Source organism: Littorina saxatilis, linkage group LG12 (assembly GCF_037325665.1).
Source record: "Littorina saxatilis isolate snail1 linkage group LG12, US_GU_Lsax_2.0, whole genome shotgun sequence".
Classification (NCBI taxonomy): Eukaryota; Metazoa; Mollusca; class Gastropoda; order Littorinimorpha; family Littorinidae; genus Littorina; species Littorina saxatilis.
Genome location: NC_090256.1, coordinates 2,507,251 through 2,534,147, shown reverse-complemented (window position 1 = coordinate 2,534,147; position 26,897 = coordinate 2,507,251). Strand labels below are relative to the sequence as shown.

The window sequence follows — 26,897 nt, the reverse complement described above, 5'->3', positions numbered from 1 at the left end:
CAGCAGCATCAACAGACGACGCACAACAACGAATCAGTAGAACTCAGTTGCAGTTCTGCAGCCAAAGCGGAGAATAGCTAAACGCCCCCCCCCCCCCCCCCCCCCCTGCCGCACACCCCATCCCACAGTCAGCAGCATCAACAGGCCAGGCCCCTGCGGATCAGCAGGACTCAGTCTCAGTTCTGCAACTGCAGCGATGAAAAGCAAACAACAACACCCCCACGCCCTTCCGGCCCAGTCAGCAGCATCAACAGATGACGCACGCACTCCAGATCAGGAGGACTCAGTCGCAGTTCTGCAACTGGAGCGATGAAGAACGAGAGACCCCCTGGCAGCGGGCCCGCAGCTGCTGAACCCTGAGCGTGCTGTGCAGTGGCCGGGGAGGCGGCTTGCTGGCCCAGGGCAGCGTGTGCTTGATCCTCTTCCTCAAGCGGTTGAGCACAGAGCAGGCGTGCTGGAAGTCCAGCACCACGACGCTGAGCACGACCAGACTGATGCAGATGATCCCCACCGCGCCCATCAGTCTGGCCGTGGGCCGGTTGTCAGGCGCCGAGATGAACTGGCGTTTGAACCTGCACCAACACAGACCGTGAGAGGTCAGCATAAATTAAGCTGGGCTTTGACCACATGGGCCGAGGTGCACAAATAAGTTACTAACAAGTCGGGAGCCGCCGCTGTGTTCGATTAGTTCAAATTGAGATCTGTTGCCGTGAATTCAACGAATCAGACCCCGCGGTTTGTTCTCTCCCGTTTGGGTGGCACCCGCTTTCGGTTCGTACACCTCAGCCCTGTTAGCAGCTGTACCCGAAAATAAAAGGGCTGGGGAGGTTTGGTTTGTGGTCGTGTTATCCAACCATAAAAATCGTGTCCAGACACGAAGGGGGGCATTTGAACCTGAGAGCAAACATTAAACTGCAAGCAGAGTTGAAGAAGGGGGTCTTTTCTTACGCACATACGCGCGCGCGGGCACGCACGCACGTGCGCAAGAGCGCACACACACACACACGCACGCCGCACACACGCACGCACCACACACACGCACGCATGCACACACACGCACGCACACACACACACACACGTACGTGCACACACACATGGGTAAGTTGAGCGTATACGAATGTTCATGTGTGCGATGTGTAAGTGAGACATGGATGTGTTCATGTCTGAATGCGTAAGAACAATGCAAGGAATGTCCAGAGAGGTATGTGGGAGGTGTTTCTATAACCTGCCCTGTTATATAGTGCTATATGTTTTATGTAAAATCAATGTCTTGTTTGTATTATTGTTATGTACCACCCCTGAATTTCTCTATGAGATAATAAAGTATTCTTATTCTTATTCTTATTCACACACACACACACACTCACACACACGTACACCCCCCCCCACACACACACACCCTCTCCCCCCCACCCACTCACTCACGAACACACAGATATTAAACTGACTTGCTCGTGTCCTCCTTTTGCACGACCAGCCCCAGGAGCTCTTTCTGATGTTGCTCCAGGACGGCCACATCATCCAGAGTCTTCGTGCACACCAGCTTTGTCTCACACACAGTGTCGTTCGATGGAGGGGCAGCGACGTCTGCGGAAAATTATTTTTTCCTGAACTTTACCTTTCTTTTTGTTCTCCAATCATTTATTTATTAATTAATTGTTTTATTTATTCATTAATTTATTTCTTTGTTTATTTGTTTATTTATTTACTCACAAGCGAATTTTGTCCGCAATTTTGAGATAAGTTCATTATCTGTATAATAAGTGTTTGTCTATCTGTCTACTTAAAAGACTACTGGGTCAACGTACTGTATAATTATGTAAAGATTTGTTTTGTCATAAATTAAACGTTCGAATAAACCATCATTCTTGTGCCTTTGATTCTTATTTATTTATTTAATTATTTATTTATTCATTTATCTATTATTCCAGTTATTTGTTTATTTATTTTTTTTCATTTACTTAATTATTCTTTTTTTAAATTTTAATATAATTTTTTTTTATTCATTCATTTTTTACATTTATTTATTTATTTATTTATTTACTCACAAGCGAGTTTCGTCGACAATTTGAGAAATCATAAGTGTTTGTCTGTCTGTCTACTTAAAAGACCACTGGGTCGACGTACTGTATATGTAAATATTTGTTTTGTCATAAACCAAACGTTCGAATAAACCACCATTCTTGTTGTTTTTATTTATTTTTATTTATTTTATTTTTGTTTACCGGTACTGTGCTTCTAGCGTAGATTTTCACATGGGCACATACCAAAATAGAACAGAAAAAAAGTGGTTGCATTCTGCGCAGTTTTATTGTTTTTTTTCTTCTCTTTAGCAGATTGACATAGGTGAAACTTACAAACTCAAATCAAGAAAACTTGCCCACTTACAGTTTTCGTTTTAATTTTTGTTTTAGCTTTGACATGTCAAAAATCAAAAGCGTTGTTGCATCCTATGCAGAATCTAGGTGGGGCTTTTTGTTATTGTTGAATTACTTTAGCAGAAAGACATAGGTGCCAAAATAGGGGCCCGGTAGCTCAGTTGGTAGAGCACTGGACTTGTGATCGGAAGGTCGCAGGTTCGAATTCGGGCCGGGACGGACACGGGTCAACTTTATGTGCAGACCCAGAGACGGAAGCCATGTCCCACCCCCGTGTCATCACAATGGCACGTAAAAGACCTTGGTCATTCTGCCATAAGTGCAGGTGGCTGAATACACCTAAACACGCAGACACCTGGGTAGCGCGACTCCGTTGCTGCTAGCTTTCCACTGGGAGGAAGCGACCGAATTTCCCAGCGATGGGACAATAAAGTAATGACAATGAAAATGAAAATGAAAATAACAACCAATTCAACACAATTCCCACTCTGCGCAAGAAGAAGCCAGGCAGTTGAGTGTTGGTATGTGTCTAAGGTGAAGGATGCTCCCATACCGGATACAAGCCTGAAAGAAACCCTGTGCTGGTGAACAGCATGATCGCTTACACGAGAAAAAATGTACTTAAATATTACATACTTAAGCACTTGTTGGAGTATACTTGCCTGTGAAACGGTACTTCTATAATAAACATGAGATTTAAATTTGGATAGGCTTAAAGGCACAGTGCACCTCCCGTAAACCATCAAAGACACTGTCAGGCTTTTACACACAGTACAAACACCCTTTCATTAAACACTCACCGCTTGAGAACATCCTAGGTGCCCCCCAAAAAGAGCGAGCAATTTTTTTCAAAGAAATTATTTTTGCGTGGTTTATCTTACCCCTGAGCCATCGTGAACCCGTGTGATCCAGTTTCCCTTTTTCACAATGCAGTCGTCAGTTTGTAATTTGAATGCGGCTCGCTGTGAGCTTTTTCTTTTTCTTTATTTGGTGTTTAACGTCGTTTTCAACCACGAAGGTTATATATCGCGACGGGGAAAGGGGAGAGGGGGGGGGGGGGGGGGAGATCTGATAGAGCCACTTGTTAATTGTTTCTTGTTCACAAAAGCACTAATCAAAAATTTGCTCCAGGGGCTTGCAACGTACGTAGTACAATATATTACCTTACTGGGAGAATGCAAGTTTCCAGTACAAAGGACTTAACATTTCTTACATACTGCTTGACTAACATCTTTACAAAAATTGACTATATTCTATACAAGAAACACTTAACAAGGGTAAAAGGAGAAACATAATCCGTTAGTCGCCTCTTACGACATGCTGGGGAGCATCGGGTAAATTCTTCCCCCTAACCCGCGGAGCTTATCTGAAATAGCACGTTATTATGTACCTCTGACTATGCACGAAACAAACGGATGTGGTTCACAAGAACTCTAGCGATGGCTTTTGACTGTTCAGAGGAACTGGCGATGCCTATAAACCGTCGTCTGCTACGAGAACCACGACCTTGCCTGACCCTGCTTCCGGGCTTTTCTTTTTTCAAACTTTCAAAACTTTGAATTGTACTGATCTTGTCTTGATGAAAAAAGAATTATTTTATGATTTAAGAATGTTTGTGTAACAAGCTGTCAATTTATTATTTAGATTTTAAAAGTTAGGTCAAGCGCCAAAACGCACCACGGTCCGATTGTGATGGAGACAATCCGCAAAATTATTTCTTTAAAAATTGCTCGCTCTTTACGTAGGGCACCTGGGATGTTCCTGTTCGGTGAGTGTTCAAATGGAAGGGTGTTTGTACTGTGTGTAAAAGCCTGACAGTATCTGTGATGGTTTACGGGAGGCTTACTGTTCCTTTAAATGACAAAAGATATGTGTGTATTATGTATGCTTCGTTCTTATGGTTTGTTACTTTTGTATTCTCTGTTTGTTTGTTTTCTGTTTGTTTTACTTGTCCTTAAATGGGAACAGGATGTTCTATTGGGTGTGAAATAGGAAAATGCAACGATTGTGTTTAAAGTAGTAGGCCTAACAAGCGGCAAGTGGGGAACAAACGAACAAACAGCAAGAGAGAGAAATAGAGTGAGTTTCTAAAATTAAATTTCAATTAGTCATATTTGCGTACAACATTTTTAACTGCAAGAAAATGTCACAAAGAAAGATATATACAAGAACAAATGTAAAGAACATACAAAAAAGACACGAAAACGCCTATACTTACCAATGTACCATTGAATAGCAAATATTGGGGCATCAATTACTTCGTCTGCAAAGCAGAAAAACACCAACAGCATAAAACACTGTGGACAATGAAAACATTACCACGTGACAAACAAGCGTTCTCTTGTGAAAGAGAAAAGTCGAATTCAAACAGTTTATTACTCAAAGATGGTACCGTTAGATCCTTAAGGCCCTGTCTAACAGCTAGTCCTTGCTACAAACAACCACACGAACAAATAAATAAACAAACAAACAAACAAAAATAAACAAACAAACACACAAACAAACAATTGAGAGAAAAAACCACAAACACACACACACACACACACACACACATACACACACACACACACACACACCAACAACCTCATCATCATGATCATCGTCGACATCATTATCATCATCAACAAAATATATAGAGGTTAGTGATAGCAATGCATTCTTGCTAGAAACAGCTTCAGAATGTAACTGTTCGTGACAACAGATATTTGCGAAGCTGCGATTCAGTGAAGTGTTTAATCGTGCTTGACCCCTTTATTTCACATGGTAGCGAATTCCAAATTGTTGAGCCCGAAAACGCTAAACTGGTTTTATACAAATCAATACGGGGTAGCGGGGAAAATAATTTGTTAGAGAGAGAGAGAGAGAGAGAGAGAGAGAGAGAGAGAGAGAGAGAGAGAGAGAGAGAGAGAGAGAGAGAGAGAGGGAGGGAGAGAGAGAGATAGAGGGAGAGAGAGAGTGAGAGAGAGAGAGAGAGACAGACAGACAGACAGACAGACAGAACAAACTTCTCAATGTAGGCTCTTATTTCACAGTCATAAACAGAGAGAGAGAGGGAGAGAGAGAGAGAGAGAGAGAGAGAGAGAGGTAGAGAGAGAGAGAGGGAGAGAGAGAGGGGGAGGGTGTCTTGGTATAATAGAGAAAGACAAAGAAAGAGCGAGAAAGAGAGAGAGAAAATTAAAGAGTGAGATAGGGAGAGAGAGAGGGGGAGAGAGGGGGAGAGAGAGAGAGAGGGAGTGAGTGAGAGAGAGAGCGAGAGAGATATAGAGAGAGGGGGGGAGAGAGGGAGGAATGGAGGGAGGGAGGGAGAGAGAGATGCTGTCAGAGTTTTGTACATGTATTATTTGGAACATAGCAATGATAACGTCCACCGGGTGGAAAAAGGTAAGTATTTGTTATTTTACGTCAAGAAGCTCTGTAGTGTTCTGAACTTATAATATACGTTATTGACATTACAATTACCGTACACTGAGAGGACTTTCGCGTTTGTTATCACATGTCAAGAAGCACTGTGGTTTTAAGAACTTATGATAAATCACATTGACATTACAATTATCGTACACATTTCTTGCTTGTTATTACATATCAAGAAGCAATGTAGTGTTCCAAACTTATGCAGTTTTGTATTGACATAACAATTATTGATCACTGGAGGAAAACGTTAGAACGCGTTATTTCACGTCAAGAAGCACTGGTGTGTTATGAACTTCTGCTGTATTGCGTAAAAAGCAAAAGCGCAGTTCTTTGTAGTGTAAGCAATGAGCGCTTCTGGGGTGATAACGCGAGACAACTCCTGTGATCTTGCCGCGAGTGGCGACAGTTACCAGCCGAAAGAAAGAAGGGGCATAACCTCACCAGAGCCGAACATTGTCTGTTTACCGTATAAAATGAATGACTTACATACCAAACCGATATGCTATTTGGGACCAATGCAAGTTTTTGTTCCTTTCTCGTGCGATCTTGCCGCGAGGTGGCGCCAGTTACCAGCCGAAAGAAAAAGGGGGGCATAACCTCACCAGAACCGCCCATTCGACTCACCATTTCCAGTCTGGCAGGTCTTTAACTTGGAATAAGACCATCCCTCCCTTTATAGTCTGGCAGGTCTTTAACTTGGAATAAGACCACCCCTCCCTTTCTATGGGCAGATTCCAACAATCAGCAGACTGGCTGTTTTCTGTACAGTGGTGGAGTTTTTGTTTGATGCATTAATACAGTCAAACCTACATGGGTGACCACCTCTCGGTTTCGACCACCTGCCCACTACGACCACCCAACAAGTCCCCCCATATATTTCACCTTTCCATAGCAACCACCTGTCAATAACGACCATTTTTGGTCGGCCCCTTGTGTGGTCGCTATAGACAGGTTTGACTGTACTTTCTTTCAAGACACTAGTGTCAATCTGCAAAATAAGTACACAAAAACAACACAAAAGCCACCAAAACAACAACAACAAAAAACTTGACTAAATGTAAAAAGCAACCAAAACAACAACAACATAAAAAAATCAAAAGCAACCAAAACAACAACAACAACAACAACAACAACAACAACAACAACAACAACAACAACAACAACAACAACAACTTTCCTAACCTAGGTGGTGGGTTCAAGTGCTAGTCTTTCGGATGAGACAAAAAACCGAGGTCCCTTCGTGTACACTACATTGGGGTGTGCACGTTAAAGATCCCACGATTAACAAAATTTCCTGGCAAAATTGTATAGGCATAGATAAAAATGTCCACCAAAATACCCGTGTGACTTGGAATAATAGGCCGTGAAAAGTAGGATATGCGCCGAAATGGCTGCGATCTGCTGGCCGATGTGAATTCGTGATGTATTGTGTAAAAAAAATTCCATCTCACACGGCATAAATAAATCCCTGCGCCTTGAATATGTGCGCGATATAAATTGCATAAAAAAATCAAAAAAATCCTTGCGCTTAGAACTGTACCCACGGAATACGCGCGATATAAGCCTCATATTGATTGATATTGATTGAACAACATTAACAACAACAAAAACCCACTTTGCACTGGAAGCAGGCCGGATGTTGATTTTTTTGGGTACGTTTCAAGGCGGAGTTATACATTTGTCCTATCCCATTTAAAAGCTTGTCAGATTTGAGATGACGCTTAAAAACTGTGTCACGGAAAAGACCGTGCCTTCAACTCACACTCGGTGTCATAGAAGTAAAAGGAAGTGTTGTGGGCTGCAGAAATTGTTCCGTGGATGGCGAGACACTGTGCGGCCACGACCTCATCAAACCACAACGCTGCAAACGAGTTGTCTGGACCCTTGGTGTAGTTCAGTGTGAACACCTGGGGACGGAAAATCAAATCGACGCTTGTCTTTTGCTTTTTGTGTGTGTGAAATCCGTAACAGATTTGGTTACATTCTGTGTTTGTCTCATCTGTGATGAGCAGTATTAGATCAGACCGTCACCAACGCGCATATGCACACACTCAAACCCAAAAAACACATTTTCACAAACACACACGCACGCTCGCACGCACGCATGCACATTTACAAACACACAGACACACACATACACGTGCACATACACTCACACGCACGCACGCACGCACGCACGCACGCACGCACGCACGTACGCATGCACGCACACACACACACACACACACACACACACACCAACCACACACACACACACACACACAGCGCACTTACTTTTGCCGTGTTGGTTCCGGAGTCGTAGACTGGACGATATGGTTTACAGTTTGCGTCGATAGTCACGTCTAAAGTGAAACTTGTGAGTTCCCCTGGTTCTGTTATGTTCTTCTTCACGCTCATACCGACCATATAGTGCGTTACGGGGAAATAGATCTGTGAAAATATAGCAAGATTGCCGCTCTCAGAGCACTGGAACTTGTGTGAGGTTGCTTGGCTTGGTCCAATCGATCAAAGCATCGTCGGACGGTTTTGACTTCTAACAGATCTCGTAAAGCGACATCGAACCATTTAGCCCATCAGTCTGCCTAAACATCAACATCGAACTAAAAAGACAGTCCCGTCGACAGAGACAGCGCTGTCTCAGTATTGTGTACAAAGGGGTCCTACACTCTAAATTGAGGTGTTCCACTTTTGAACACACTTTCTGAAACACGTTTTGAACAACAAGGAGTGTGATTTGCATAAACAGATTTTCGATGTTTTCGAGGACATGTTCTGGTTAAACACAACATACACATTTAATTCTGGATTCAGGAACAAGTAATGAATACAACGCAATGCAAATATTCTTGAATCTGTTGCTGAAAATTAATTTTCAAGCAAAACTTTAATCTACAAATTAATTAGCAAATCAGCTTTTATGCTTCTAAGCGGAAATGCGATATCGTGAATGTTTTTTTAAGACTGTTTAAGGCCACGTAAGACTTACCCACAAGCCGGAGTTATTTCCCGAAAATCTGAGTATTTTTTCGGTTTTGTTATATGACACGGGCAACTGGTCCTGAACCATATCCTCGTGCGTCTTGCTCGTCAAGGGCACTGCAAACAGACAGACATAAAACCACATGGACACTGGGCAGAGGATCAGGCACACACAAAGGCAGGCAAACACTTGCCCCAAATCTGTCACCAAGCCCCTGCAACTAGTCCAGAACGCTGCCGCTAGACTCGTGTTTCGAACACCTATGAAACAAAGCGTCACGCCTCTACTCAAACAGCTACATTGGCTTCCAGTCTAACAAAGAATTAAATACAAGATCTGCTGCATATTCTATCAAATTGCCGCGGGCACGGCCCCACAGTACCTGTCCGATCTCGTGCAGAAAAACAATCCTGAAAGGGTTGTCCGCTCGGCCTCCCAAAATAAATTTGTCAAAGCTCCTAAATATCAGAGGGACGATCATGGTGGCCGCTGTCTTTCAGTCGCAGCTGATCATATCTGGAACAAACTCCCTTTGTCTCTACGTCTCAGTCCATCTCTGCCTTCTTTCAAAGCAAATCTCAAGACTCACCTCTTCAGAGAAGCATTCTAGAAGGTTAATGTTGATGATGTAGTTGTCGCGACTCTGTGAATGTGCACTTTCGGATGAACAATGTTTACTGTGTGTGTGTGTGTGTGTGTGTGTGTGTGTGTGTGTGTGTGTGTGAGCATGTGTGTGGGCATGTGTGTGTGTGTGTGTGTGTGTGTGTGTGTGTGTGTGTGTGTGTGCATCATAATTGTTGTGTATACTGAGAGTTCGTTCCTGTAAGAGCCTCTGGATTTTTGTAACATTTATGTTTTTGTTTTTGGTTTTGTTGTAAAGTGTTTATGATTGTGTTCTATTCCGTCAATGGCGTCATTCTGGTAATGATGTTGTTATTGCTTTTGTAAAGCGCTTTGTGTGTTCGAAAGCACTATAGAAATCACCATTATTATTATTATTATTATTGTCCAAGTTGGCACGTCCACTCGCTTGCTCGCGTCATAGTTTACTTAAATGTACCAAATCAAATAACCAAAGGGAAGTAAGCGCTCTATATGCATGTGACATGTGTAATGGAGTAAGCGATAGTTATATACGGAACGTAACATGTACCGTTAGCGAAAAGATCAAACAGTCATAACACCTCCGGGACAACCTGTGTCTGGCCTGTCTGACAACACCTCCGGGACAACCTGTGTCTGGCCTGTCTGAAAACACCTCCGGGACAACCTGTGTCTGGCCTGTCTGATAACACCTCCGGGACAACCTGTGTCTGGCCTGTCTGACAACACCTCCGGGACAACCTGTGTCTGGCCTGTCTGATAACACCTCCGGGACAACCTGTGTCTGGCCTGTCTGAGAACACCTCCGGGACAACCTGTGTCTGGCCTGTCTGATAACACCTCCGGGACAACCTGTGTCTGGCCTGTCTGATAACACCTCCGGGACAACCTGTGTCTGGCCTGTCTGAGAACACCTCCGGGACAACCTGTGTCTGGCCTGTCTGAAAACACCTCCGGGACAACCTGTGTCTGGCCTGTCTGATAACACCTCCGGGACAACCTGTGTCTGGCCTGTCTGATAACACCTCCGGGACAACCTGTGTCTGGCCTGTCTGATAACACCTCCGCGTGAGGGGTTTTGCAGCCAGCGCAGTGAAGATAAAGAGGGAAAAATTGTCTCTGCTCGCGCGGCAGCAAGCAGGATGTCTCTGAACTGTTAACATAATCAATCTATCGAAACATCTGGATAAACATCTGTCCGGTTGTCCACGTATCCGGCGTCCGTCCGATCATGTGTTTGTCCTTTGATCCAGGCCTCCTATCTTTCACCTGGCCTATATGTCTGTATGTGACTTATTTCATCGATCCACCCATCTGTTTATCGCCAGTTCATCATCAGAGTTTAATCCATTCTCCAATCCATGCTTCGGTTTATCCATTTTACCCTTAAATCTTCAATCCATGCATCCATCTGCTTATCGATGAGCCATCCGCCTGTCGATTGATCCATCCATGCATCTTATCTGTCCATCCGCATATTCCTCCAACAATGAATCTATCCGCCCACTCATCCGTGTCTCCATCCATCCGCCCACTCATCCGTGTCTCCTTCCATCCGCCCACTCATCCGTGTCTCCTTCCATCCGCCCACTCATCCGTGTCTCCTTCCATCCGCCCACTCATCCGTGTCTCCTTCCATCTGTCTGTCTCTCCCTTCTCCCCCCGTCTGTCCTTCCATCCACCCACACATCCGTCTACCGTCCCAACCACCATCCATCCATCCATGCATCAATCCTTGCATTTATCCATCCATTTATCCGCGCGCCCGTCCGTCCGTCCGTCCGTCCGTCCGTCCGTCCGTCCGTCCGTCCGTCCGTCCGTCCGTCCGTCCGTCCGTCCGTCCGTCCGGCCGGCCGTCCGGCAGTCCATCTGGCAATCCATCCATCCATCCATCCATCAGTCTGTCCGTTCGTCAGTCCGTCGCTCTACCTGCCAATTCGAAACCCATCCATCCATCCACCCCACCCATCCATCCTTAAATGCATTCATCCATCCAAAAGGCCGTGAATCTCACAAGAGAGGGGTGGCTTAGTGGAGTCCCATGGCACGGTAGAGAAGAGGAAGAACTCCTGTCCGCTGGAGGACCAGGTCATCTGAAGACGCCTGTCTGTGTTGCCATGGATACTCAATTCTAGCTTCTGTTCGTTGAACCTAAAGCACAGTAGAGGACAACATTCAAATCAACTTGTATGCACTTTTTTGACAACTTTTAACGTTTTGAGCCTGCTTTTTAACACAACCTGTCCTTTGTTCTACTGGTAGTAGCAGTAGAAGTACAACACTAAAGAGGCTTGTTGTAATAGTAAACGAGAACGAAGTTAGCGCTCACTATGATAAGAAAAAAAGTGAATGCTTATACGACTTGCCTTCGTCATGTTCCATTACAACAGAACCCCCTTTTTACCCCCTCTCTAGAAGACTCCCTACCCTTTTACAAACATGTTCATGCTGAAACCTTGACATTTGATGAAAACAAGCCACATTTTGGTCTTGTCTGACGCTTATTAACTAGTACAATTGTGCGAAATTTGGAAGCTTATGCTTAAAAAATATCACAGAAAAAGTTTTTATGAACATGACCCTAAAAACAGTACCAAGACTCTCCAATTACTAAGGTGAGTAAAAAAAAACCACACACACACACACACACAAACTAAAATCTAAGCAAAAATCAAAGCAAAAACAAATAAACAAAAGGAAAATCAATATATTCTCAAACAGATCTTGCAACAGTTATGCGATTCGCAAAGCCGTCTAAATTTTAACTTTTTTGTTGGATGATATACATTTGTTAAAAGGAAACAAAACAAAATCCATTGATTGAACATTGGACATTCCTCCTTTTTGAGCCATGTGACGCCAGTCCCACAAAAACGAATATTTTAAGCGGCTAGCCAAGACTACAGAAGAGTGCATATTTGTGTGCATTCAATCGCACAAAATAAGAAAATTCTAAATAAAATCGATCGCTAAATAATTGTTATTTTCATTTTTGACCAGAATATGAAATTTTACACATATCTCAACAGTCATTGTTCACCTCGACCGTTCGCGCGGTCTCGGAGAAACACGGACTGTCTCGATCTGTTTAAAATCGTCGTAATTTGGTCAACAATACTATAAGACAATCAATTATACGCACCCGAGAGTGACGTCATCCGTTTGCCTTACTCGGTAGTCAGAGGTGCTGGTGATGGTACTGGCGCTCATCCAGTGATCCGGGCTCTTGCCACCGGAAGCCTTCTTGAAATCCACATACCACATGGGGTATCCATACTTATCATACAGGATGATTCGCACCTGCAAAAGCAAGTAGATAAGCCAACATAAATAATTAAGTCAGTAAATGAATGAATAAAAATAATAAATTGTAATAGATAATTCTTCTTCTTCTTCTTCTTCGTCGTTCGCTTAATAGATAATTGAATACCTTAGCTAATAAATATATAATTGAAAACACAAATACGAAGATATTTAAAAATATGAATAAATACATAGTTATTAATAAATAGATAAAGATATAAATACATTATTAAATAAATAGATAAAATAATAGATAGATAAAGAGACAAACAAACAAACGAATAAATAAATAAGAACAGAAATAAATGAATAAATAGATTAACAACAAATAACTCATAATAATGCACACAAAAAACAACTGAAGAAAGAAAACAAGTCGCGAAAGGCGAAAATACAACATTTAGTCAAGCTGTCGAACTCACAGAATGAAACTGAACGCAATGCAATTTTTTTTAGCAAGACCGTATACTCGTAGCATCGTCAGTCCACCGCTCACGGCAAAGGCAGTGAAATTGACAAGAAGAGCGGGGTAGTAGTTGCGCTGAGAAGGATAGCACGCTTTTCTGTACCTCTCTTCGTTTTAACTTTCTGAGCGTGTTTTTAATCCAAACATATCATATCTATATGTTTTTGGAATCAGGAACCGACAAGGAATAAGATGAAAGTGTTTTTAAATCGATTTCGGAAATTTAATTTTGATCATAATTTATATATTTTTAATTTTCAGAGCTTGTTTTTAATCTAAATATAACATATTTATATGTTTTTGGAATCATAAAATGATGAAGAATAAGATGAACGTAAATTTGGATCGTTTTATAATTTATTTATTTTTTATACATTTTTCAGTATTTTAATGACCAAAGTCATTAATTAAGTTTTAAGCCACCAAGCTGAAATGCAATACCGAACTTTGGCCTTTGTCGAAGATTGCTTGGCCAAAATTTCAATCAATTTGATTGAAAAATGAGAGTGTGACAGTGCCGCCTCAACTTTTACAAAAAGCCGGATATGACGTCATCAAAGGTATTTATCGAAAAAAAAGAAAAAACCGTCTGGGGATATCATTCCCAGGAACTCCCATGTAAAATTTCATAAAGATCGGTCCAGTAGTTTGGTCTGAATCGCTCTACACACACACACACGCACACACACACACACACACACCCACATACACACATACACCACGACCCTCGTCTCGATTCCCCCTCTATGTTAAAACATTTAGTCAAAACTTGACTAAATGTAAAAAGTAGAGAAAATCAACATATAAGAAAATATGATACGAATAGAGATGTATAATAAAACAACTAAATGTAAAAAAGAGAAAAAAAGAAAGAAACAAAGAAAGAAAGAAGAAGAAAACAAGTCGCGTAAGGCGAAATTACTACATTTAGTCAAGCTGTGTAACTCACAGAATGAAATTGAACGCACTGCATTTTTTCACAATGACCGTAGTCCGCCGCTTGTGCATAACGGAGTGAAACTGAGCCTGTTCAGCGCGGTAGTGGTTTCGCTGTGCTGCATAGCACGCTTTTCTGTACCTCTCTTCGTTTTAACTTTCTGAGCGTGTTTGTAATCCAAACATATCATATCTATATGTTTTTGGAATCAGGAACCGACAAGGAATAAGATGACATTGTTTTTAAATCGATTTCGGAAATTTAATTTTGATCATAATTTTTATATTTTTAATTTTCAGAGCTTGTTTTTAATCCAAATATAACATATTTATATGTTTTTGGAATCAGGAAATGATGTAAAATAAGATGAACGTAAATTTGGATCGTTTTTTATCTAAAAAAATTTATTACAATTTTCAGATTTTTAATGACCAAAGTCATTAATTAAGTTTTAAGCCACCAAGCTGAAATGCAATACCGAAGTCCGGCCTTCGTCAAAGATTGCTTTACAAAAATTTCAATCAATTTGATTGAAAAATGAGGGTGTGACAGTGCCGCCTCAACTTTAAAAAAAAGCCGGATATGACGTCATCAAAAGTATTTATCGAAAAAAAGAAAAAATTGTCCGGGGATATCATTCCCAGGAAGTCTCATGTCAAATTTTATAAAGATCGGTCTAGTACAGGGTGACCCAAAAAAAAGAGTACCCAAACAAAACGTCATAAATTGAACAAAAATAAAGCAATCTTCATAAAATTTATTTACACACACAAGTAGCCTCTGCATGATATGCACAGAAAATTTTAGCGTTCTAGCTTGTCTTTCAGGAAAGTTATGCTCATTCTACAGAACATGCTCCAAATGGCCTCCCCCGGATTTAAATCCCCCAGATTTCTATCTTTGGGGGTTCCTGAAAGACAACGTCTACAGGAACAACCCACAGACAATCACAGATCTCAAGAGAGCCATCACAACAACCATTCGCGGAATCTCGCAACAGGAGTGTGTGCGGGTGATTGATAACTTTGCGCGGCGAGTTCAAGTTTGCCTGCAGCGGCGCGGAGGCCATTTGGAGCATGTTCTGTAGAATGAGCATAACTTTCCTAAAAGACAAGCTAGAACGCTAAAATTTTCTGTGCAAATCATGCAGAGGCTACGTGTGTGTGTAAATAAATTTTATGAAGATTGCTTTATTTTTGTTTAATTTATGACGTTTTGTTTGGGTACTCTTTTTTTTGGGTCACCCTGTAGTTTGGTCTGAATCGCTCTACACACACACACACACACGCACAGACAGACAGACACACACACACACACATACACACATACACCACGACCCTCGTCTCGATTCCCCCTCTATGTTAAAACATTTAGTCAAAACTTGACTAAATGTAAAAAGTAGAGAAAATCAATATATAAGAAAATATGATACGAACAGAGATGTATAATAAAACAAAAACATGAAATAAATACATGTACAATAAAACCAATACAATTCTTATTTTATAGAAATGCGTAAACAGAAAATGAAAACAAATGAAAAGTACAAGAAATGTAAAAATCATGCACATTTTTCTAACAATTATTTCTCTAACAAGAGACAAACAATTCAAATTAAATCACCTTCTCCTGCTTGTAGTTGGCCCAATCGTCTAACATGCTGCTCTTAAAGTTGCCGTTTGTGACGAGTGTGTACGGTTCCTGTGTTTCTTTGCCCTCTTTGTCGTTCAGAGGTCCTTGCTGCATCAACAAGTCGTAGGGGTTTGGTGGTTCGCTTTTGTTCACCGCCATTACCGTCACCCATTGCCAGTCGGCCGCTGTAACAATCACCAGAGTCGACGTCAAAAGGGGACATGCAGGGGTAGCGTTAACCGAACACAACGAGAATAGTCGATTTTCGGAAATAACTCCGTCGGTGGTTTTTTTTTTAATGGGTTGTGAAAAAGTGAATACCCTTGCTTTTCCTCTGACAAATTACTTCACACGTTCAATCGAAAGCGGCATATAGCTACCTAAATGGCGGGGTAAAGATGGTCATACACACGTAAAATCCCACTCGTGCAAAAACACACACGAGTGTACGCGGTAGTTTAACGCAGAAGAAGAAGAAAAAGCTTCACACGTGCTCCAACGTGTTTCCGACACACCCCTCGCTAGAAATTGGCCCCTGCAATGTTTGACCATGTTTATCCGAGTAAAACAAATCAAGGGCAGTCACTCGTTCACAACCCATACAAACCCGACGGAGTTATTTCCGAACATCGTGTATTACAGTGGTTTTTTCATTATTTAAAGTGAAATCCCTTTTCGAGACAAAACATGAGAAAATCTTGTCTTAAAAGCCCCCCGCGGGTTAGGGGGAGTCCCATATTGGTTGGGACGAGAAAGAATTTACCCGATGCTCCCCAGCATGTCGTAAGAGGCGACTTACGGATTCTGTTTCTCCTTTTCCCCTTGTTAAGTGTTTCTTGTATAGAATATAGTCAATGTTTATAAAGATTTTAGTCAAGCAGTATGTAAGAAATGTTAAGTCCTTTGTACTGGAAACTTGCATTCTCCCAGTAAGGTCATATATTGTACTACGTTGCAAGCCCCTGGAGCAATTTTTTGATTAGTGCTTTTGTGAACAAGAAACAATTGACAAGTGGCTCTATCCCATCACCCCCCTTCCCTCCGTCGCGATATAACCTTGAACGGTTGACAACGACGTTAAACACCAAGTAAAGAAAGAACTTGTCTTAAAAGGAAGGAGTGTTAAAATGGAAGTAAATTTAGAGTGGTTATGAACAGGATATCTGGGACAACATGGGTTGAAAAGAGAGGCTGTTTTAATTCGGGGGGGGGGGGGGGGTGGATATTGTAAAGGGGGCTCCTCTGTATTTGTTCTTTTTCCTGTCATTTGCCAAGGAGCATTATTTAAATCTATATTTAAATTAGTAGTTGTCTTAAAACTATTCCGGGAACGTAGAAGAAGAAGAAAAAGAAGAAGTCTTAAAAGTATGATAGGTCGAAGTTTGAGTGAATGTTTCGTGGTATTTTAATTCTATTTTTTATTGTTCATTTTTGGCTCACGTAAGTGTAGCCTATGCGATCGTAACTTTGTCTGTCTGTGCGTGCGTATGTGCGTGCGTGCGTGCGTGTGTATGTCTGTGGTAGAAACTCTAACATTTGAAGACGTCACATTACATTGACGTCACATTATGACGTAAGAGGGTTAGACGTCACGCGAAGGAAGTACTGAAAGTCTCGGTCATTATTATTTTGAGCGGGCCGAGACTAGTTGGCAGTCGTGTCCCTGTAAGTAGGCTACATGCAGACAGACAGATCTAGATCTAGTGTCTCGCTTTCTTGCACAGTTTCACCTATGCTCTTTCTGTGTGTGTGTGTGTGTATGTGTGAGTGTGTGTGTGTGTGTATGTGTGTGTGTGTGTGTGTGTGTGTGTGTGTGTATGTGTGTGTGTGTGTTACTGTTTGTCGATTTCTTACGTGAGCCTTGATGGCTTCGCCTCTTGTTTACAAAGGGTTGCATTAACTTACCTATCTTGATTTTAAAATCTTGATTTTGGAACGGGAAAAGTTGTTTTTGTTCTGCAATTTGACAAAACTTTCACAGTGTCAGACTCATTGTAGTTCCCGGCATTTTGTAAAAGTAAATATTAGTGTGACAGGGAGACTACCGTCGCCCTTCACAGCAGACTCTGCAGAGTTGTTCGCCTTAGAAGTTGCGACACCTGTGGATTGTAGAGTTCTGTTTGTGATGGGGTCTGGCGGCTTTTGTCTCTCTGTATGTTCATAGATTCCTTTGCGAATGCACAACAGTTTGTATAGGGCTTAGAAATAAGCTCTAAAATTCACAATCCTGTTTGATTCGACTTCGCCTCCAAAGGTGATTGTGGTGTTTCGGCACTCGGTTACATTAATAAAGTGTTTTCTTATCCCGAAATTTTGGTTTTGGGTGAAATTTGAAAATACTGGCAACCACATCTCAACCGGTTACACATATGAGATGTTATTCCTTTGGGCAGATTTTCCCATAAAAAAAATAAATAGTGTGACCACTGTATTTTAGTCTTTACTTGCCTGGATGAATATCTACAAAATAAAACACTTAATTCTCACCTTGAACACTCGTCAGAATCATCACTTGAACGGTCAAGACAAATAGACCGGACAACGATGGACAATGAGCAGATGAAATCGACTGTCGGACACCCGGCAGAAGCATTCTCAGCACTTTGGTCACCCGTGTGATTCTTCTTCGTCTTCTTGCGTTCGCCGTCACACCATCAGTTTAGTCTGCGAGACAGCTGATGATAGGGAGCGCTTTATGCTCGGCGTCCGGCAGCAGATTGCACTTGTCCCTGTTTGTATTTTGACAGAGAAACGTCAGTGTTATTGAGGCAAAAGAAACTGGCGATAGCCGTCGACCGATGATTATCAGAATGGCAAAGGCGGTCCTCAATAGCCAACTTGCACAATACCCCGCTTGGATAGCTCTCCGGTGCGAGAGATAAGGAAGGTTCACTGGCCTGCGGGCAAACTTTTTGCTCTCAAGAGTTATCGTTCCTTTCATGCGCTACTGCCGCTGATCTAAACAATGGCTACCGAACAGCCGAATTTTCATGCGATTGCAAGTACCAAAGTTGCACAATTACCTCAAAGAAAGAAAACTACAATATTCAGGATACAAAAAAGCGCAGCTGATACAGTTATTGAACAGACAACGGAGTACTGGGATCGGTGGCACGTACTTTTGACGTCGAAGAGAATTCAATCATCGCTTCACAAGCGTTGGTATTCTCTGTTAAAAACTGATAAACAGAACAAGCGTTGGTATTCTCTGTTAAAATAAACAGAACAAGCGTTGGTATTCTCTGTTAAAATAAACAGAACAAGCGTTGGTATTCTCTGTTAAAATAAACAGAACAAGCGTTGGTATTCTCTGTTAAAATAAACAGAACAAGCGTTGGTATTCTCTGTTAAAATAAACAGAACAAGCGTTGGTATTCTCTGTTAAAATAAACAGAACAAGCGTTGGTATTCTCTGTTAAAATAAACAGAACAAGCGTTGGTATTCTCTGTTAAAATAAACAGAACAAGCGTTGGTATTCTCTGTTAAAATAAACAGAACAAGCGTTGGTATTCTCTGTTAAAATAAACAGAGCAAGCGTTGGTATTCTCTGTTAAAATAAACAGAGCAAGCGTTGGTATTCTCTGTTAAAATAAACAGAGCAAGCGTTGGTATTCTCTGTTAAAATAAACAGAACAAGCGTTGGTATTCTCTGTTAAAATAAACAGAACAAGCGTTGGTATTCTCTGTTAAAATAAACAGAACAAGCGTTGGTATTCTCTGTTAAAATAAACAGAACAAGCGTTGGTATTCTCTGTTAAAATAAACAGAACAAGCGTTGGTATTCTCTGTTAAAATAAACAGAACAAGCGTTGGTATTCTCTGTTAAAATAAACAGAACAAGCGTTGGTATTCTCTGTTAAAATAAACAGAACAAGCGTTGGTATTCTCTGTTAAAATAAACAGAACAAGCGTTGGTATTCTCTGTTAAAATAAACAGAACAAGCGTTGGTATTCTCTGTTAAAATAAACAGAACAAGCGTTGGTATTCTCTGTTAAAATAAACAGAACAAGCGTTGGTATTCTCTGTTAAAATAAACAGAACAAGCGTTGGTATTCTCTGTTAAAATAAACAGAACAAGCGTTGGTATTCTCTGTTAAAATAAACAGAACAAGCGTTGGTATTCTCTGTTAAAATAAACAGAACAAGCGTTGGTATTCTCTGTTAAAATAACCAGAACAAGCGTTGGTATTCTCTGTTAAAATAACCAGAACAAGCGTTGGTATTCTCTGTTAAAATAAACAGAACAAGCGTTGGTATTCTCTGTTAAAATAAACAGAACAAGCGTTGGTATTCTCTGTTAAAATAAACAGAACAAGCGTTGGTATTCTCTGTTAAAATAAACAGAACAAGCGTTGGTATTCTCTGTTAAAATAAACAGAGCAAGCGTTGGTATTCTCTGTTAAAATAAACAGAGCAAGCGTTGGTATTCTCTGTTAAAATAAACAGAGCAAGCGTTGGTATTCTCTGTTAAAATAAACAGAACAAGCGTTGGTATTCTCTGTTAAAATAAACAGAACAAGCGTTGGTATTCTCTGTTAAAATAAACAGAACAAGCGTTGGTATTCTCTGTTAAAATAAACAGAACAAGCGTTGGTATTCTCTGTTAAAATAAACAGAACAAGCGTTGGTATTCTCTGTTAAAATAAACAGAACAAGCGTTGGTATTCTCTGTTAAAATAAACAGAACAAGCGTTGGTATTCTCTGTTAAAATAAACAGAACAAGCGTTGGTATTCTCTGTTAAAATAAACAGAACAAGCGTTGGTATTCTCTGTTAAAATAAACAGAACAAGCGTTGGTATTCTCTGTTAAAATAAACAGAACAAGCGTTGGTATTCTCTGTTAAAATAAACAGAACAAGCGTTGGTATTCTCTGTTAAAATAAACAGAACAAGCGTTGGTATTCTCTGTTAAAATAAACAGAACAAGCGTTGGTATTCTCTGTTAAAATAAACAGAACAAGCGTTGGTATTCTCTGTTAAAATAAACAGAACAAGCGTTGGTATTCTCTGTTAAAATAACCAGAACAAGCGTTGGTATTCTCTGTTAAAATAACCAGAACAAGCGTTGGTATTCTCTGTTAAAATAAACAGAACAAGCGTTGGTATTCTCTGTTAAAATAAACAGAACAAGCGTTGGTATTCTCTGTTAAAATAAACAGAACAAGCGTTGGTATTCTCTGTTAAAATAAACAGAACAAGCGTTGGTATTCTCTGTTAAAATAAACAGAACAAGCGTTGGTATTCTCTGTTAAAATAAACAGAACAAGCGTTGGTATTCTCTGTTAAAATAACCAGAACAAGCGTTGGTATTCTCTGTTAAAATAACCAGAACAAGCGTTGGTATTCTCTGTTAAAATAAACAGAACAAGCGTTGGTATTCTCTGTTAAAATAAACAGAACAAGCGTTGGTATTCTCTGTTAAAATAAACAGAACAAGCGTTGGTATTCTCTGTTAAAATAAACAGAACAAGCGTTGGTATTCTCTGTTAAAATAAACAGAACAAGCGTTGGTATTCTCTGTTAAAATAAACAGAACAAGCGTTGGTATTCTCTGTTAAAATAAACAGAACAAGCGTTGGTATTCTCTGTTAAAATAAACAGAACAAGCGTTGGTATTCTCTGTTAAAATAAACAGAACAAGCGTTGGTATTCTCTGTTAAAATAAACAGAACAAGCGTTGGTATTCTCTGTTAAAATAAACAGAACAAGCGTTGGTATTCTCTGTTAAAATAACCAGAACAAGCGTTGGTATTCTCTGTTAAAATAAACAGAACAAGCGTTGGTATTCTCTGTTAAAATAACCAGAACAAGCGTTGGTATTCTCTGTTAAAATAACCAGAACAAGCGTTGGTATTCTCTGTTAAAATAACCAGAACAAGCGTTGGTATTCTCTGTTAAAATAAACAGAACAAGCGTTGGTATTCTCTGTTAAAATAACCAGAACAAGCGTTGGTATTCTCTGTTAAAATAACCAGAACAAGCGTTGGTATTCTCTGTTAAAATAAACAAAACAAAACGATAGGCTACATGCACGTCAACGTTAAATTTTATTTTCAATTCATACCTAATGGTGTTTACACTTCGCATTAAACGTCAATCAACATGGATGGGTAAATGGGGCCCACCTCATCGACCACTTCATTCTCGCTACACCACCAAAGCCACAGGCGATGAACATGCCCGCATTTTGAGGCAGATCTCGCAAGGCCACGCAAAGTAAAGCAGGTTTGTCGCGCGACTTCGCGGCTCTGGCCGATAGGGCAAGTCGCCTATTGAGCCCGAAGTGCTCCTTTATGGCATCATGCACTCCATGGTTTTGTATTCATGTATCTGAAGAAAATACTGTTTTATGACATCATGCACTCCATGGCTTTGTATTCATGTATCTGAAGAAAATACTGTTTATGACATCATGCACTCCATGTCTTTGTATTCATGTATCTGAAGAAAATACTGTTTTATGACATCATGCACTCCATGGCTTTGTATTCATGTATCTGAAGAAAATACTGTTTTATGACATCATGCACTCCATGGCTTTGTATTCATGTATCTGAAGAAAATACTGTTTTATGACATCATGCACTCTATGGCTTTGTATTCATGTATCTGAAGAAAATACTGTTTTATGACATCATGCACTCCATGGCTTTGTATTCAAGTATCTGAAGAAAATACTGTTTTATGACATCATGCACTCCAGGGCTTTGTATTCAAGTATCTGAAGAAAATACTGTTTTATGACATCATGCACTCCATGTCTTTGTATTAAAGTATCTGAAGAAAATACTGTTTTATGACATCATGCACTCCACGGCTTTGTATTAAAGTATCTGAAGAAAATACTGTTTTATGACATCATGCACTCCATGTCTTTGTATTAAAGTATGTGAAGAAAATACTGTTTTATGACATCATGCACTCCACGGCTTTGTATTAAAGTATCTGAAGAAAATACTGTTTTATGACATCATGCACTCCATGGCTTTATATTCATGTATCTGAAGAAAATACTGTTTTATGACATCATGCACTCCACGGCTTTGTATTAAAGTATCTGAAGAAAATACTGTTTTATGACATCATGCACTCCACGGCTTTGTATTAAAGTATGTGAAGAAAATACTGTTTTATGACATCATGCACTCCACGGCTTTGTATTAAAGTATCTGAAGAAAATACTGTTTTATGACATCATGCACTCCACGGCTTTGTATTAAAGTATCTGAAGAAAATACTGTTTTATGACATCATGCACTCCACGGCTTTGTATTAAAGTATCTGAAGAAAATACTGTTTTATGACATCATGCACTCCATGGCTTTGTATTAAAGTATCTGAAGAAAATACTGTTTTATGACATCATGCACTCCACGGCTTTGTATTAAAGTATCTGAAGAAAATACTGTTTTATGACATCATGCACTCCACGGCTTTGTATTAAAGTATCTGAAGAAAATACTGTTTTATGACATCATGCACTCCACGGCTTTGTATTAAAGTATCTGAAGAAAATACTGTTTTATGACATCATGCACTCCACGGCTTTGTATTAAAGTATCTGAAGAAAATACTGTTTTATGACATCATGCACTCCATGGCTTTGTATTCATGAATCTGAAGAAAATACTGTTTTATGACATCATGCACTCCATGGCTTTGTATTCATGTATCTGAAGAAAATACTGTTTTATGACATCATGCACTCCACGGCTTTGTATTCAAGTATGTGAAGAAAATACTGTTTTATGACATCATGCACTCCATGGCTTTGTATTCATGTATCTGAAGAAAATACTGTTTTATGACATCATGCACTCCATGGCTTTGTATTCATGTATCTGAAGAAAATACTGTTTTATGACATCATGCACTCCATGGCTTTGTATTCATGTATCTGAAGAAAATACTGTTTTATGACATCATGCACTCCATGGCTTTGTATTCATGTATCTGAAGAAAATACTGTTTTATGACATCATGCACTCCATGGCTTTGTATTCATGTATCTGAAGAAAATACTGTTTTATGACATCATGCACTCCATGGCTTTGTATTCATGTATCTGAAGAAAATACTGTTTTATGACATCATGCACTTCATGGCTTTGTATTCATGTATCTGAAGAAAATACTGTTTTATGACATCATGCACTCCATGGCTTTGTATTCATGTATCTGAAGAAAATACTGTTTTATGACATCATGCACTCCATGGCTTTGTATTCATGTATCTGAAGAAAATACTGTTTTATGACATCATGCACTCCATGGCTTTGTATTAAAGTATCTGAAGAAAATACTGTTTTATGACATCATGCACTCCACGGCTTTGTATTAAAGTATGTGAAGAAAATACTGTTTTATGACATCATGCACTCCATGGCTTTGTATTAAAGTATCTGAAGAAAATACTGTTTTATGACATCATGCACTCCATGGCTTTGTATTAAAGTATGTGAAGAAAATACTGTTTTATGACATCATGCACTCCACGGCTTTGTATTAAAGTATGTGAAGAAAATACTGTTTTATGACATCATGCACTCCACGGCTTTGTATTAAAGTATGTGAAGAAAATACTGTTTTATGACATCATGCACTCCATGGCTTTGTATTAAAGTATGTGAAGAAAATACTGTTTTATGACATCATGCACTCCATGGCTTTGTATTAAAGTATGTGAAGAAAATACTGTTTTATGACATCATGCACTCCACGGCTTTGTATTAAAGTATGTGAAGAAAATACTGTTTTATGACATCATGCACTCCACGGCTTTGTATTAAAGTATCTGAAAACTGTTTTAACCAAGTTGACTTCGCGAAGTCTTTTTACCGAAAACTCAGTGCTAAAGCTCCGTGCGGTCAGCTTCGCGAAGTATACTTCACAAAGTCGACCTCGCCCAGTTAATTTGAGGCTCTACACACACGTGTATAATCCCTGTCACTGTAATGTTACTGTCAAAAGCACGGTCCTTCCCGTGTGAACTGTTACACCCACCTTCTCTGACGTGGCCAGGCTTTTTCGTGTGAACTGTTACACCCACCTTCTCTGACGTGGCCAGGCTTTTTCGTGTGAACTGTTACACCCACCTTCTCTGACGTGGCCAGGCTTTTTCGTGTGAACTGTTACACCCACCTTCTCTGACGTGGCCAGGCTTTTTCGTGTGAACTGTTACACCCACCTTCTCTGACGTGGCCAGGCTTTTTCGTGTGAACTGTTACACCCACCTTCTCTGACGTGGCCAGGCTTTTCCGTGTGAACTGTTACACCCACCTTCTCTGACGTGGCCAGGCTTTTTCGTGTGAACTGTTACACCCACCTTCTCTGACGTGGCCAGGCTTTTTCGTGTGAACTGTTACACCCACCTTCTCTGACGTGGCCAGGCTTTTTCGTGTGAACTGTTACACCCACCTTCTCTGACGTGGCCAGGCTTTTCCGTGTGAACTGTTACACCCACCTTCTCTGACGTGGCCAGGCTTTTTCGTGTGAACTGTTACACCCACCTTCTCTGACGTGGCCAGGCTTTTTCGTGTGAACTGTTACACCCACCTTCTCTGACGTGGCCAGGCTTTTTCGTGGAATAAGACAACCCTTTCCCTTGGACACATAATAATAATAATAATAATAACGGGCATTTATAAAGCGCCTTATCAGAAGTTCAAAGCGCGTGACAATACATGTATACAAAAATCATACAATCACTGTCAGATTCAAACAACACATCATGCACATCTCACATCCCCAGACTCTATACTAAGGAACTATCCGTAGTGTTGTTGGAACAAGTGAGTTTTCAAATTGGACTTAAAAGATGAAATGGATGGAGAGTGACGTAATTGAAAGGGGAGTGAATTCCATAACTGAGGTCCATAGTACGAAAACGTGCGGAAGCCATAAGCCTTGCGTTTAAAGCGACCTTGACGGAGAAGTCGAGCATCATCAGAAGAACGAAGGGTGCGAGAGGGAGTGTAGAGGGAGACCAGTTCAGAAAGATAGGCAGGTTCCGATTCAGAGATGATATTGTAGCAGAAGCAGGCAGCTTTATACCTAATACGTTCAGATACAGGAAGCCAGTGAAGTTCTTTCATGAGAGGAGTGCAGGGTTGTCGATGCTGTGCTCTGAAAATGAGACGTGCAGCAGAGTCAAGAGGCTGGCCCCTCTCTGTGCATACAGGTAGCGGGGCTTTGTATTCAGCTTTTTTTTTTAAAGCCACCAGTAACTTCATTAAGAAATTATTTCAACAAAAATTGCTAACTCGTCACAGGAAGAAGTCAGGGTGGTGATGTTTGGTATTCGTCCAAGTGGAGGGATGGTCTAGCACCGGAACAAGCCTTGGCACATATAGAGATGGTCAGTTGAAATGTTTACACCAGAAGGAGTGTATTGTTTAAGGATGAACCAGGCTGTTATGAAGGATAATGAGATGGAACTTCCTTTCAGGTTTTCAGGATTTGTGCGAAAAACGCGAACAAGCAAACAATCAGAAAAACGAACAACAACAAAAGCACACACACAAAAAGCACACACGAAAAGTACAACCAAAAAACACACCAACCCACCCACCCGCTAACGAACTCACCCGCTAACGAACTCACCCGCTAACGAACTCACCCGTTAACGAACTCACCAGCAAAACACAATCAAAACGGAAGACGGCTTATGCTTATTCGTAATCCTCCACCAAACCAACCAACCAACCAACCAACCAACCAACCAACCAACGAAATTTACAAAGACAGACTCAAAGACACAGAGACATACACACACGTACACACAAACAAGCCAACCGTTATTCACCTTTAAAAATATCCAATTCCACAAAGAAACAACAGAACACAATTCACAAAACCATCTCAAGAAGAACGAACGTCTTACTTCGTTCAGCTCATAAAACTCAATAAAACCACAGTATCTGGCAACAGCATCACGAAGTTCGAAGACTCCCAAAGCGCACTTTCAGTTGAATCAAAGAAGACCAGGGGAGTTGGCATGACACCGTAAACATACTGAGCTTTCAAAAGTCTATCAATTTGCACGGCGACTTTGAAGCATAGAAATAAGTCTTTCCTTGCATATAATCCCCCGGTTATCGCCGTTCCGAACTCCCCGCAAATGATTTCCGTTTCTGGAACTCCTGAAAATCGCGCCTCAAATTTTCGATCAATACCAAAAAGATCG

The 26,897-nt window shown here is 40.6% G+C and overlaps 1 protein-coding gene across 1 annotated transcript; it reads right to left on the bottom strand.

Moving 5' to 3' along the window:
- Nucleotides 1-113: 113 nt before the first annotated feature.
- Nucleotides 114-18,573, bottom strand: LOC138983264 (uncharacterized). Its single transcript, XM_070356692.1, has 10 exons — nucleotides 18,198-18,573; nucleotides 15,702-15,895; nucleotides 12,515-12,672; nucleotides 11,387-11,523; nucleotides 8,776-8,885; nucleotides 8,064-8,219; nucleotides 7,552-7,696; nucleotides 4,597-4,641; nucleotides 1,449-1,587; nucleotides 114-572 (listed from the first exon to the last, which is right to left on the bottom strand). The coding sequence occupies exons 1-10, from the start codon at nucleotides 18,301-18,303 to the stop codon at nucleotides 284-286; spliced, it is 1,479 nt and encodes a 492-aa protein (XP_070212793.1). The 5' UTR covers nucleotides 18,304-18,573; the 3' UTR covers nucleotides 114-283.
- Nucleotides 18,574-26,897: the final 8,324 nt, after the last annotated feature.